At 39.4% G+C, this 15443-nt stretch overlaps 1 protein-coding gene across 3 annotated transcripts in view; it reads left to right on the top strand.

The window, feature by feature from the left end:
* The window catches only part of GPR63 (G protein-coupled receptor 63), a 377175-nt gene that overhangs the window by 23915 nt on the left and 337817 nt on the right, over positions 1-15443 (top strand). For 2 of the 3 annotated variants that reach the window (XM_069804902.1, XM_069804901.1), the window contains one exon: positions 1477-7399. In XM_069804902.1, coding sequence (XP_069661003.1) covers positions 1621-2880 — 1260 coding nt within the window. In that variant the 5' untranslated portion in view covers positions 1477-1620 and the 3' untranslated portion in view covers positions 2881-7399. Of the gene's footprint in view, positions 1-1476; positions 7400-15443 lie in introns of those variants that run through there. The other variant, XR_011328428.1, reaches the window with a different exon arrangement.

Genomic DNA, 15443 nt, shown 5'->3' with positions numbered 1-15443 from the left:
GAGACATAGGTTAGACTTTGTTGTCTTACATTTCATTTCTTTGTTAGTGAAGTATTATCCAGGGAAGAGTAAACTTTTGATCCTCCACAAAGCATGTGGTCCTTGTGTAAATTCGTAAAAACATTCCTTCCTCCCTTCACATTTGCCCAATGTTGATACCAAACAGAACCTGCATAAACACTGCTGGCAGCATTTGTGTTACCAAACATAAGCTTCTTGAGTTAGTAGCACAAGCTTGTCACCATGTGCAGAGATGGATTGCCCTCTGAAGATGCCTGTATCCCTCTTCTGACTAAAAATGTGAAAACAGCCTGAAGTGACTACTACAGTCATCCAGAATGAATGAGGTGAATCCCACTTCATGTTTCTGGCTATGGTGATCTCTTTTTTTTAAAAGGGCATAGAATCCTCCTGGTTTCCAGCTTGATCAGATGCCGGAGTGCTCTGGGAACATTTAATTTAATAGTGCCAGATAGAGGGGAGGAGTTCTATGAAGAGCTGGCACTGAAAAGGGGAGATAACTCTCAACTCCTTTGCGTTTTATTTGTCTGTAAGAACAGTACATGTAATATTACAATATATGTAATAATAGTACAAGACAGTACACCTAAACTATAAAAGGAAGTGTTGCATTGTATCAGCATAACAATGAGGGAGGGAGTTCAGGAGAATATTTAAGGATTAGATTTACAAGGAAAAAGAGGGCACATGTGGTTAAATTATACGGGATACCAAGATAAGTTAACGAAGACATGTCTAGACCAGTGAAAGCGGGAAAGCTTGCTGCAGGAGGAAGGGCTGTAGCAACTGAAGAAGGGTTAGTTTCCCGCACCTTGATATGAGTCGGTCACTAAATGAACCAAATTGAGAAATACTTTAATCCTGTAGACAAGTTATTTAATAATTAATAACAGGTTAAGATGTTTTACATATTTTTCCTGAGGCATCTGCTGCTGCTGACTGACACGGAACCAGGGATTCTTTATTATGTAGGACAGCTCAGATGGGTAGACTTCTCAGTGCTTACCAAACAGGCAGATAGGCGATACTGATACTTTTTAAGCTATTTGGAAATGTTATTAAGATTTCCAGCTGTAGGCAATTTCAAAATAAAATCACAAAGTTTATTTAAAAATTATGGGATTTAAATGAAGATACTGATTTGATTTATTCACTCTAAATCAGTAAAGTTTGTGTTTGAAAACCAAAGTTTTCTAATCCTTGTTATAGTATTAAAAAAGCTTGGTGAGTGAGAGTATTGTACAGTATCGACAAGACTACAGGAGCAGGATCTATAAGAAAAAGACCAAATATTAGAGACTGCTGTGACTGGTGCTTAAGTAAATAGTGTCGACCTAAAGTATAAATATGTATGAAGGATCCTTTCGTCATTAAGGAAAGCGGAGCAATTGTTTGGTTCCCGTTGGTTTTGGAGAGTCTTACTTTGTTTCTTCAAATTTCTTTCTTCTTTTTCAGATGGAAATACTGATATGAATTTAAGAACTTTGATGCTTTCAGACGTTGAATTTTGATTTGTTAAATAACTGGGAATAAAATACTGCCTGAACAAGATGAAATGCCTTGAAGACCTTCGGTTGTGCTTTAATTTCTCCTGAAGCAATGGTTTTCTCAGCAATGTTGACGCTGGCCCACTCTGGGACCTCAAATGCTACTTTTATTGTTTATGAAAATGCCTATACGAATTTTACCACTCCCCAGTTCTTGCTTCATAGTGGCACAACCCAGCCATTGAGATATAGTTCAGGTGCCATGCTCACCACTGAGAGAAGTACTTTTCTGGTAAATGCTACAGCTATCCTGCCATCGCAAGAAGTTTTCAGGAGCCTGAGTTTGCCACTCCAGATCATTCTTTCTGCTGCTATGATATTTATCCTGTTGGTTTCTTTCCTTGGAAACTTTGTTGTCTGCCTCATGGTCTACCAGAAGGCAGCTATGCGATCTGCAATTAACATCCTCTTAGCAAGCCTGGCTTTTGCAGACATGCTGCTGGCAGTGCTGAACATGCCTTTTGCTCTGATAACAATCATTACCACTCAGTGGATTTTTGGGGATATATTCTGCAGAGTCTCTGCCATGTTCTTCTGGGTTTTTGTCATAGAGGGGGTAGCCATTCTTCTTATTATTAGTATTGACCGATTTCTTATCATAGTTCAGAGGCAAGATAAACTGAACCCTTACCGTGCAAAGATTCTCATTGTGATTTCCTGGGCAGCATCCTTTGTTGTTGCTTTTCCGTTATCAGTAGGGAATCCTAATCTGCAGATACCCTCAAGAGCACCTCAGTGTGTTTTTGGCTACTCTACAAGCCCAGGTTACCGAGCCTACGTGATAGTTGTCTTGCTAATTTCTTTTTTTATTCCATTCTTGGTAATGCTGTATTCTTTTATGGGCATACTCAACACCGTCCGCCACAATGCGGTTCGTATCCATAGCCACCCTGATAGCATATGCCTCAGCCAGGCCAGCAAACTTGGTCTCATGAGCTTACAGAGACCTTTTCAGATGAATATTGATATGAGCTTTAAAACTCGTGCCTTCACAACCATCTTGATTTTGTTCCTTGTCTTCATAGTCTGTTGGGCACCCTTCACCACTTACAGCCTTATAGCCACATTCAACAGCCACTTCTACTACAAGCACAACTTTTTTGAGATAAGCACTTGGCTCCTTTGGCTCTGCTACCTCAAGTCTGCACTGAACCCACTGATTTACTACTGGAGGATTAAGAAGTTTCATGATGCATGCTTGGACTTGATGCCCAAATACTTCAAGTTTTTGCCACAGCTACCTGGCCATACAAGGCGGCGCATTCGACCCAGTGCCATCTATGTGTGTGGGGAGCATCGGTCGGTAGTGTGAACTTGCGGTTGTTTGACAACAATTGTTATTTTCTGGGATTATTTGTTTTTAGGCTTTAGGTTGAATTTTTTGTTTTGTTTAATATGGCTTTTTCAGTGTGGCCATACCTTATAACTTGATTAAATTTTCCAGTACTCGGTGCAATTTGGGGAGGAAAGATAGAGGGAGGGAAAGTGATTGGTTATAGTTGGGTTTACTACCAGAATACAATGTAAACAAAATAACAAATGTTACCTCTAGGATTCCATGGAAATCCATTCTTTTAAATGAAAACTACATTTGTAACATTTTGTCAGGTTTATGCTTACTAGGCCTGCAATTGCATTTAATTGTAGGGACTTTTTATGCTGCTAAGATACAGTATATTTAGTTGGTGTAACTCTTCTGAAAAATGTTGCTGCTGTCTGCCAATATATTAGAGCCAAAAAGTCTCATTAGATATATTTAATTTTAACAATATTTCAGAAGTTTTCATGGTAACACTAGAAAACTTTTTCCTTTTTGTTAGTATTTCCATTAATATTTTGTGCACTTTACAAAATTTACTATAGAATTTGTTCATTGGAATATTTTGTTCTGTATTGAGGGGGTATTATTTTATTATTATTAGTTATATTGGTGAATTTCAGTGAAAGACCCATGTAAGCTCTAGGAGGGCAATTTATGTTGGTATAGCTACATGTACAGTCATAGATTTGCTGTTTTTCTAACAATTGATCAAAAGTAACATTAACTGCTCAGTTATAAGGGGAGTTGGAAGGAGAAAATGGAGGAATGAAAGGGAAAGAAAGCAATGAAAATACCATGTCCTGAGGTTTAGGCTAACACAATATTTAGAAAAACAGAGCACATGTGAAAATGGTCATGGGAGAAAGGATGGCTGTAGTTGTTACTCTAGGCTGTTACAAGCTATCCAAACCCTATGGTATACCTGAAAACCTATCTGAAATTGTGACTTTGGGCCTACAATTTATACTGTGTTGGTATGATATAGTGCTCTTTCTGCTTGGAGCTTGTATAAGGCTAGCTGTGCTCCACACTGCTGAAATCATGCTGTCAGACATTCGTTGGGATAGAATTAGAAATAGTAGGGTGAACCAGCAAACAAATAGCACATGAATCATAGTTGAGGCTAGGACTTAGTTTACATAGTAATTACAGGGAAAAAAGTACTCAACTTGCTTGTTTTCCAGTTTTAGACCAAAACCATAAACTGATAATCATAGAATCACAGAATGGTTTGGGTTGGAAGGGACCTTAAAGATCACCTAGTTCCAACCCCCCCGCCATGGGCAGGGACATCTTCCACTGGACCAGGTTGCTCAAAGGCCCATCCAACCTGGCCTTGAACACTGCCAGGGATGGGGCATCCACAACCTCTCTGGACAACCTGTTCCAGTGCCTCACCACCCTCACAGGGAAGAACTTCTTCCTTACATCTAATCTACATCTACCCTCTTTCAGTTTAAAGCCATTACCCTTTATAATAGTTGGCCAGCAGAGTTTGCTGGGATGTAAGTTAAATTCCTTTTCCCTCTGATGCTACTTTACATTGATTTTTCGTTGCCTCTTTTCCGCTATAGTGCCTGCTGCCTCAAGAGTTTGCTCTGCTGTTCTCATCTGTGAAGCATCAGCTTTTCTCCCTGAAATGCCAAATCACCTTTCTGATTAATATCAGGCTGTCTCAGTACCTGCCTGGAAAGCAGAAAGTCAAAGGTTTTCCTTGATGATAGCAATCCAGACTCAGCTATTTTATTTTAATCAGCTAAATAAATATTTAATGTGAAGTAAGTAAAATTAAGACTTAGGTTTGGGCTTTGAAGCGAGATCCCCAGTTGCTCTGAGGCTGGGGAAGAATGCCTGCAGAATTTGCATGTTCTTGCAGTGGGCTTTTTGGGGCTGTCTGTGGCTGAGCACAGGAGGATTAACATACAACAAACTTACCAACCAGGGCTAGGGTTTGGGCTTCTCTTGCTTCCATCTCTCTTTCAGTACCCCAAAGCATGGAGACCTAAGGAGAAAATAATAGCAATTTTATCTATTTCTATCTATCCACACAGTATAGAACTTTTCCTTCCTACACATATTCATGTGTAGGAAGGAAATGCCATGTTCTGTGTGGATGTCCAGGGACTGCTTGCTTCCTGAGGCCAGCTAAACATTTACACGCCAGATTTTATTTAGGTCTTCAGTGAAGAACTAGTTTAAGAGTTATCTCTGTTCTTCTCATTGACAACTATCGGTAAAAGTGTTGGGAATATTTAAATTTTAGGAGTATAAAAGGAACAATTTTGAATTTAGTAATTTCATTTTTTTTTAAAAAAGCTGCTAGCTGAGGTTGTGGGTTACACGTAAAGGCACCTAGGCAGTGGTGATGTTATTGATGTCCATGCTTTCCATTTCTTGTCAACTTCACTGATGATGGTACAGATTTTTTGAATCAAAATGACAGGCAGTAAAGGAATTCAGCTGTAAAACAGAGTGTTTTAGAGTATCTTTGCAGTATAGCTTTTATTTCTCAATTACATTTACATTGATAGTGGAAGTTTATGACCTGGTTAGTATGGATTTTCTGTTTCAGAGCTGTCATGCCTGCTTATCTCTGAAAGCTGCAAAATTGTGCTTAAAGCTAATGTAATAGAGTGAGAGCATACACTGTCTAAGATGGCAGGAACAGGTATTTTTGCTGTCTTCCAGAGCTATAATGTAAGAGGTTTGAATGAATGTCGTAAAACATGGTAATTCAAAAAGGAAAGATGATGAGTAATACAGGAAAGTTAGTGAAATTACTTTCTTGAAGCGGGGGAGGGGAAAACATTTTATGGAGGTTTCATAACCTCTGATAAGTACTGGCTGTGAAGTAGAAATTACGAACATCAAAGAAAGTTAATTTGCCTTGATAATTTAGTGTTTGTTTACATTGACTGTAACAAAGTTTCCACTCAGAGCTGATACTTGGAGAAAAGAAACCCAAACTGTGTGGCCCAAATTCACAGTTGACCTACATGGTGGTACAGTATTCACACTTACCAGGTTTTAGCGGTGATCAGAGCATACAGTGAACAAAAGGGTGTTCAAAAAAAGAAACAAGGTTGCATAGAAGTAATTACGTGTTTACAGACCATTTGGGCTATTATGTCTAATATACTGTCTTTAGAGCAGTGCCTTGATAATTACAGCTGAAGTCGAAGGACCAAGTTGGAGACCGCTAAACTGCTCAGTCTTGCTGTCTGTAATCCTGCCAAGATCAGCATAACCTTGCTAACATTTGTAATATTAAAATGCATATGTGTTGGCAGGATCGGGGCTACTGAGGCATTTTAGTGGGCTTGACCTTGACCAAGACCAAGGATTTTAAAAACTGAAATTGATCCTTCTTGACTCTACTGAGGAATTATAATTTTCTTCCTCTCCAGAAATGATACTCGTTACTAAACTGTATTCCCTCATGTTACATTTTCAGAAACCTTTGGTATGGAGGAGTGAAATGAATGTATTTTGAATTATGTTGCAGTTTAATTCATTCTGTCAAAGCATGCTGCTTACACAAGTCTCATTTGTACAAATCTATTGCTAAAATGATTCTTTTGTACTCAAAGTTGTGTATTTTTGACATTTCTTGTTACTCATGTAAAAATATTTATGTATATAGAGAAGAAAATTGTTTTGCCTCTTATTGCTTTCTGTTACTATTTTTTCCCTTGTATGCTTAATGCTTTCATATTTTCTTTTATTTGAGCATATGCATAAACAACTGCAAGATTTCAGTGGTCTTTCTGCAACTGTTTGAGACTTTTAATTCTCAAATCATTCAACAATACCCTCTTTGAAAGAGATTTTGATTTATTTTTGTGTAAAAAATAAAAATTCAGAGCACAAGTTTATTGCGGTTGGAATGGTGAGGAATTTCTTAAGTCCAGTTTTCCAGGAGCCACTACTTTGCCATTATGAACTGGTTTGATCGTTTTTTGAGGAGTAGTCATTTTCTGATGTGGAGAAACCTTGAATTACTGTTTTAAAACAAGCTGTTAAGTAGAATGGCATTGTCTTTTCTGTACATATTATACCTGTGAAAATACCTGAGGGGAAAAAAAAAAAAAAGAAAAAATAAACATGAAGATTCTACAAATATATAGCAAAAGTCTATAGGATTGCTCTATCTTTCTGCATTTACAGGTTTCTTTAATGCCCAACTTCATAGTTTCAAACACTTTATTTTATCTGTATATTAAATAACAAAGATTGTTTGCCTGATTTAGATGGTTTTGTTTAAGCCAAAATGTTTCTTGTCTAAAGAACTTACAGAATGCTCTTTTCTGAGGCATTGGGGTAGAGATGTGTCAATATATCTAAAACAAATAAAATAATATCCAGCAGAAGAGAGAGAAAGCCTAAAAAGAAAATAACTTTCCTAAAAATACTACCTGAACTGGATGTACTACCCTTAAGCTAGGACTGAGTGATTAAGATCATCTTATTATGCAGTAAATAAAACAGGCAGTGGTGCTGCATGGCATCATTCATTTCAACACAAGACAGTGACCTTTATGATTCAGGTGCTCCATGTTTGTATGTGATGGATTATTCTCCATATTAGTAGAATGAAAAATGTTCCGCATCTTGGCTGTTTTGGGGAAATTTTTTGAGCTTACTAATGATGTAGCAGCTACTCTGCTGGAGTAATTTCTCTAAATGGTAGAGAGTCAAGGCATGTCCCTAAAGAATGCCTGAGAGGGGATGGGTATTTCCAGTTGCTTGGGAATGGCCTTGCTTGGCTGCCCACATGCCTAATTTTAAGACTCCTTCGCTGTACCTCTGCAACAATCCCTTTTTCCTCCCTTCTCTCCTCATCCCTTACACCTCCCTGAGGTAGCACCTTCTGTGCTGCTGTGTTGCAGCAGGTACGGTGGTGGCAGGAGACACTGGTGCTGATGGCAGAAGGAGGTGGAGGTGCCTGGAGAAGCTGTGGAGCCAGCAAGCCTCTTTCACCTAGTGCTGCTCCCTCCCATCTTGAGTACAGTTTGGATCATCTGTGACAGGCTGAGGGTGAGTTTTACCACCTTTAGTTATAAGATTTGGCCTGTCAGGGAAGAACTGTTACAAGAGCACGTGTATTTGCCTCTAGTGCTAGTGCAGGATTCTGGTTGTATCCCCAGTAGTGTTACAGGTTTTATTGCACCCTCGTCTTTCGGCAACTGAGCTACAACAGCCTGTAGCCGATTCGTGGCTGAACAAGAATCCCTTAGCTGACTTCTGTCTCTGTGAGTGCCCTGGGAACAGGACCTACTGGTGAGCATCCACCAGAAGTTCCTGCAGCTTGCTCTCAAAACAAAAATGGCATCCATGAAGTCAATCACAACTCTGCTTGGATATGAGGGGGAAAAGAGCCATAAGTTGGTGACTGCACTGTGTGGTGGAGGAAACTGAGTTGTAGTGGGTGATACTTCTTAAGTGCCCCTTACAGAGCTGATGTTTGTTTTTAAAATGGAGTTATGGATACTTTATGCACAGAATACTGTGTTGTGTTGTTCTACTTTATTGTGTGACAGTGAATGCAGCTCGATATCAAATCACTAACAGTACTGCAGATAAATGATAATATTCATAAATACCAAAGTAGAACTTGTTCCTGTTTTATTATGCAGTCTAGATAACCAGCTTTGCTGGTGTGTGGGTGCAGTACACAGCAATAATGAGACATACTCCTTGTTTAATTGGTGCTCTGCCTTAAATAGATTACTGCAATTCAAACTGCTGTGGTTGACCTGAAATAAAATTAAGCCTGTTCACCAACATGACTAGGAATTACAGTAGAACTGCCCTGTCTGTTGAAAGAGAAGGTCTGTTCCTCCAGGAGTCAGTTAATCTGATCTCCAAAGGGGATGCAATCAGAGCTGTGATAAATTTAACAGTGTCTCCTTTTGATTTACCAGGCCTAGGCTCTGTGTCAAAGGCAGAGGGGAGATTTAGGTGACTGAGGGTATTGCCTGAAGACCTGGGATGGGAGGAGGGAGCTACTGAAGCTTACACAAAAATGTCGATGCTAAAGTATAGTTTAAGCCCTGCTGTTCTTTGGGGTGTTAGTGCTATCTTTTTCTGAAAAAATCATTCCTTTCAAAGGAGGAGAGAGGAAGTGGCATCTTTTCCATGATCTTTTGCTTCTTTATTGATGTTTTAACTGGGAGAATAGTAATTTTGTTTCCCTGGACTTGGATTTCCTTCCCTTCCTCACTGGATGAGATTTGAAGCCAAAACGTATCAGCCTGTATACTGCAGTGTATTCTAGAAGAGGTGGGAGATACCGACAGTCCCTCCTGTGGACTTTTTCACACTTCATACTCCTTGGGCCAGAGAGAAGGAGTGAGTGTACTCACAAGAAAGCGGAAGGCTGTGTTCCAGCCACCGCTTGATACAAGGTGGTGTAGAGTTTCACAGTTAGGTTTTTGGGAGAGCAGCAGTGGAAGCCAGGTCTTCTCCATCACGTGCAGTAACTATCCCAGGCCAGGTGTGTGTCTTTTCCAGTGAATAATTATTCTGTTCAAAGTGAAACAGCTTTTACAGGAGGGAGTGAGAGTGCCCCTTCTGTTCTTACCTCGGGTCAGGTAATAATCCACTGATTAAAGCATTCAGGAGAGACTGTTTAAAATCCTCTGGGATCCTGAAAGCAACTGAAATCATATCTGCATCCTAAATATTTTCACTGCTGAATTATTAGGCTAAGGGAGTGGTCTACTAAGACTTTTGGCTTAGTTATGGGGTTTTTTGCAGCCTTAGCTGTTGGTAGAGTTCTGACAATACCTATGGATGGACTTTCTCATGTGATGTAGATAATGTAAAGCCTATTTTGTAAATTATGGTTTAAGATGGGCGTTTCACTGTTCACTGCTGTCAGTGCTGCAGCACTTCTGGGCATATGCAGAAGCAGATGTATATGATGGGATACATCTGTGATATTTTAGCTATCTGTAGCATGGACAGCTCCACTGATCACTTGAGGCTCCTTTGCAGTCAGTGGAGATGAGTGGATGTTTTCAGGTATGATTTATAGGAGCTATTTTTGAAGTTTACTTTCCAAAAGGAGTGAGAGAAACAGCCCGGAAAAGCTGGTGTCTCTCCACTGATTAAGACGGAAACCTGAAGACGTACATGTTCACAGTCGGTCAGGTTAATCTCACCCCAAACCAATTAAGGAATTTTAATGTTGGGAAGCTTAGGCACCTATGAGCATTAGGGTTAAAGGAAGATAAACAGGGCTTTAAGGCTCTACCTTTTGACGTTCTAAAGTATCTGAATCTACCTGTTGTCTTTTCTGTGATTTCTGGTGACAACTGCACTGGAAAAAAAATTGTGCATGTTGGAACTTGATTCACTTTCTCCAGTGCTTCTTTGTAGACAAGAGGCGCGAAATACCTGCACTTTTAACCACGGTGTGGATTTTCTCCTGCAAAAGTAAATTGGCCTCAGTTTGGTCCAATTTGTCTGAAGGAATTAGACCACTTTGCTTCTGTGTGAGAGCATCTACACTGAGATTTAACATTGGTCAACTAGAATGCATTGCTTTTGTACCTTTAATTACTTGGTCTTTGATTTCTCATGTTCCAGTGTAGACAAGACTTTTTAAAGTCACTTCTAAAATTACCCAGCCTTCTAGCATGAATTTTTTAAGTTCTGGTAATTATTCCATTTCTGTTATTTCAAATTTAGAAATCCATAAGGCATCATTGCATAGACTGAGCTGCTCTCCTATCTGCTTTGTTAGACCAGATAGAGGGAGCAATGTGAGATTTATAAGACTAAATGGAAAATAAGAAAGAAGCCTAGGGACTCATTTGAGGGGGCCTGACTTTGCAGCTTACATATTTGGGCAGGTTGGAAACTTTGAAGACAGTCCTAACTGCCTAGCTGATTTCAGGTTTTGTTCCGTTTCAGTTTTTTGGTTTTTACCTGATGTGAAATGCATTAGCAATCCTGTAAATGCAGGTGGGAGCTGAGGCTTCAAGTGTCCTGGTCTCCAGGCACCAGCATCTCACTCATTTGTGTGCCCCACATTCTGGCCCCACAAAGCTTTTGCTGCTTCTTGCACTGTGCTATGGCTCCCAGGTAAGTGGTGGGAGAGGCAATCAGAGTTCACTTTGCCTCTTCAGCAGCACGCACTAACCATCAGGCTGAGAGATTAGTCCCTTTCCCTGTGGCCGTGTTTTAAAGGAGATGAGTTCTTTTCAGTTAGGTCCCTGCCTTCCTCCAAATGAAATGGAGATGTAGGATTTCAGGTAGGTGCAGTAGGGGATGGAAGCCAGGACTTCAACAGGAAGGTGTCAGTCCTGCCAAGCATTTCTACTAAGCGGCTCTGTGCAGCTGCTTTCCTGTGGTGTGGGTGGCCTGAGAGAGCCCGCAGAGGTGGCTCACTTTCTCCACTTACAGCGCAGAGGATGCAGGTCCCTATCTCTGACCCTCTCAATGGGAGTCTGCAGCTTTTCTGGTGCCTCTCTGGACCTTAATCCCTCTTCCTTATCAAGTGACAGGAGTTCTTTTAACTAAAGCAGGTCTTTAAGGAAAGAGAAAAATGCAAAAAGCATTTTATATTTGAGATTATTATTTTTTAAGAGGTGCTTTTGTTAGGACAATAATTAATTCCTGTGATTTATATTACACAGGAGGCTAGACTATATGACCGCAGTAATTCTTTCTGGCTTTAATTCTGTATGAGAGGCTGATTCCACTTGCATAAACTTCACTGTATTAGTGCCATTGTCAAGGTGAGCCTGGGTATTGGTAGAAAGAATCTTGAACATAATTTAAAGGGGTACAAAGAAATGGCCCTTTCAAGAGCATTACTAACCTTTGTAATTCATCTTAGGTCAACATTGGTGGTACTTGATTCTGGAAGGCTGGCTTTTCTAATCAACTTTCTCAGAGGAATTCATTATCTGAAAACCTGTGACTAATGAAAGATGTTTTGTTCTTTTGAAGTTCAAGCTAATTTCCATGAAGGTTACTATTACTAAGCAACAGATTCTGTGGAGTGTCTCCTGAGGGCCTGAAACTACAGTAAGTACAAAAGTAAAGCAAAACACAGTGAAAAAATGATGAAATATTATCCCCAGACAGAGAGGCCACAAATAGTACTACGTACAGGGCCTGTTTTGGAGTTTCCTTGAAAGCTGTTGTTTGGCCAATGGAAAAACTCCCGTGGGAGCAAAAGATCAGCATAAACTCTATCACTATCTACTGTGAACGTAAGGCAAGATTCAGCCTCTGCTCAAATGTAGAGATGCACCGCAGCATGACCAAGGAAAAAAAAATAGTCCCAAACCTAATTCAGCATAATTCAATTCCTCTGAGAAAAGCAATCACCTGTAATATATGTTAGCCACACTAAAAGAAGAATGGTTATTCCAGTTGTGAGGACAGAGTGAAAGGAAATACAGGAGTGCTTTCTGAAGTCACAAAAGATGATGTGATCTCTTCTTCTATGCAGCCTTTTGTCAGAGTAGAAATACATATTTGCAGCTTGCTTAAGTAAGAAACCACACCTGGATATTCAGCTTTTAGAGGACCGAGATTTCACTCTGTCCTCTTACTTTGGCTTTATCCACTGGCTTTGCTAAATACAAGGTACAAATTATAGAGGGTAAAGGAAAAAAAAAACCAAACCCACAATTACTTTCAATAATATTTTGAATGTTTGAGTAAGTTCCTTTGGTCTTGTCCTTTTTGTGTTCATTTTGGGTAACTGTTGAAGTGATACGGTTTTCTAGCATAAAATTTGCATGAGGTGAATTTCAATACTTGTTTGATAGAGTTTATAAACTTTACAGTAATAAAAATATCAATATCATACAACTTAACTCACTAATCATGGTATGTGTAGGATATGTACAATCTGGAAATAGGTAAAATGTTGTAAATATTTGAGTTAAATAATAAATATATCTGGTCATGAATGTCGGACTTGTGAAGGTAAGGATAGAATGTCCAAAATCATTGTAAACATAGAAATCTCCTTACCCCTCCAAATATTTTTTATTTGCTCTGATCGTTCCAGTCAAAGTTTCTTTTTGACACAGTTTTGGTCTTTTTTTTTTTTTTCTTTTTTTTTTTTCCCCCAAACATACATATCTTCTGACACTGCAAAGGAAAGATGTATTATAATCCAAATTTTTATAAAATGAGAAATGAGGCACAAGAGACATTAAAACAAACAAAAACCAGAATCTCTAGTCAGATGCATCCCTGTCCCTGGAGCTACTGAGGGTTGGCAGGTGTCTACGCTTCCAAGTGACTTGAGGTCTGTTCTTTGGTCATGCCCAGAAGCAGCTGTGTCCTCATCTTGCTGTGCTGTAGGTGCCTTCGTTGCACCAAAGACCTGTCAGTGTCCAGGCGTTTAATGAAACTCTTTTTGCCTGCAGAGCTAATACAGCAATCTCCTGCCCACTCTTTTCCTCAAGAACCCAGGACTGTAATAAAACACATGTATTCATTAAACAAGGACTTGAGTTCAGGTGTCTCCTAGAGAAAGCCTCTATAGCCATCACACCTGATAGCAATAACTGGTTTTGGACTAATGAGTCTTAGCACTGTCCAGTAGTGCCCCAGGAATACTCTGCGGCTCATGGCTGGGAGGTTGTTCTGGGAGATGTCCCATCATGTGAGAATCATGATGCCACCATGGAGCACTATCTCAATACTCAAACAGATAAATATTTTGAAAATAGAATTGGGCTGACCTGGAATTGCAGATAAGGATTATGTTCGACTTCAGGTCTATACTCAGTTCAGACCTAAAGTAGCTCAGACCTTTTCCAGCACATACTATATCTTGAACATAAATTTTGTATGATGGATTTTTCTTCCAGGTGACTGATTCTGAATGTTAAATCTTACCCTTTTTAAAAGGGTTCTAGCTTTTAGAGAGGCTAAAGACCCATTTTTTTACAATCGGTTTCTCCTTGAGTTCTTGGCCAGGGTAAATGAAGTAAAACTAGCGGGGGGAAAAGTGCCTGGGAGTCCGAACCCCTTATATCTCTCCCATTCAGAGTTGTGCAGGAACTTTGCAGGTCAGTTTAAAGATCACCACTGTCTCTGTTGGATCTGCTTACAGTACATGTATCAAGTGACCAGATGGCTTTTAAAAATGAATGTGCTGTTAGAAATAGGTTCTCTTCTTTAATTATATCCTCTTTTCATGTTGCAAGCTCTAAATCATTTAAGCAGGGGTTTGCTATAAGTAAGTTGCAGGAAGTCTGATTAATTGATTACAGAAAGTATTGCTATCACTCTTGCAGCAGTGAAGATTTTATGGTGTTGCCATGGGTCAGTTACATATCTGGATTGATGCTTTTATTTCAGGGATTTGAGTCATAAACCTTCAGAAAATTACTGGCTTTTAAAATTTTGTCTTAGATTGATATAGAGCAGTGATTGTTTATACTGACTTCAGTACATTTTTTTACATCCCAAACTATAAGGACAAAGGTAAGTTGAACTAAGAGAGAGATGTGGTTATTGTGGGAGAAGGTGTGTAAATGGTTTTAAACTGAAAGAGGGTAGATTTAGATTAGACGTAAGGAAGAAGTTCTTCCCTGTGAGGGTGGTGAGGCACAGGAACAGGTTGCCCAGAGAGGCTGTGGATGCCCCATCCCTGGCAGTGTCCAAGGCCAGGTTGGATGGGGCTTTGAGCAACCTAGTCCAGTGGCAGGTGTCCCTGCCCATGGCAAGGGGTTGGAACTAGATGAACTTTAAGGTCTCTTCCAACCCAAACTGTTCTATGATTGATTCTATGATTCATTCCTGATGTAAGCAGGGATTTAGGATTTCCTACTAATTCCCACCAACTAGGGCAAGTTCTCACCTGCCAGCCCTTGAAATGGAGGGAAGCACTACAATTTTTCATCCAATTACTGATCTATTTGCAGCTTATCCATTGACATTTGAGGACATAGATGCACAGACATGTTTTTTTAAAAAAACAACATGTATAACATAGTTATTTTCCCCTAAGGAATCATAGAGCATTTGAAAAACTATCTTTTCCCTATGGTATATATTACCTGTCGTATGTTTTAGTACAAAACTATATGTATTTAGAAAGGATGGCTTACAAACGTGATTAGACAAGATACTCATCTTACTTATGTCTTTAAACCATTCATTCCAGGTCATTCTGTAGTACCTCAGTCAATATTTGTATGCTACTGGTGTTGCATGAGAAACATCTTCGAAATGTTTCAGATGTTTAAAATTTATTGGACTCTCTTTCCCTTATCTTGACTTCCAAGGCTGGACCAGCTCCATTACAGGGGGCCAATTTTTGCTCTCATTATAGCAATTGTAAATGCGAAATAAATCCATTCATTTCAGTATGGTTGCTCACAAGAGACTGTAATATAATCCTGCAGAATTTGGCTCTACCAGATCAGTACAGAACAGATCTCTGAAGGAGAAAGAGATTAAATTAAAATGCTATTTTAAATTAATATTAAAATTGCATGATTTGTGTCCATTGTTTCAAGTGCTCTCATTTTGATGTCTGGGGTAGAAGCAAATTCTGTGCATTCAGTTGA

The sequence above is a fragment of the Haliaeetus albicilla genome, chromosome 17, assembly GCF_947461875.1.
Source record: "Haliaeetus albicilla chromosome 17, bHalAlb1.1, whole genome shotgun sequence".
NCBI lineage: Eukaryota > Metazoa > Chordata > Aves > Accipitriformes > Accipitridae > Haliaeetus > Haliaeetus albicilla.
The sequence above is the reverse complement of the archived record's forward strand: the minus strand, read 5'-3'. Positions and strand labels throughout refer to the sequence as shown.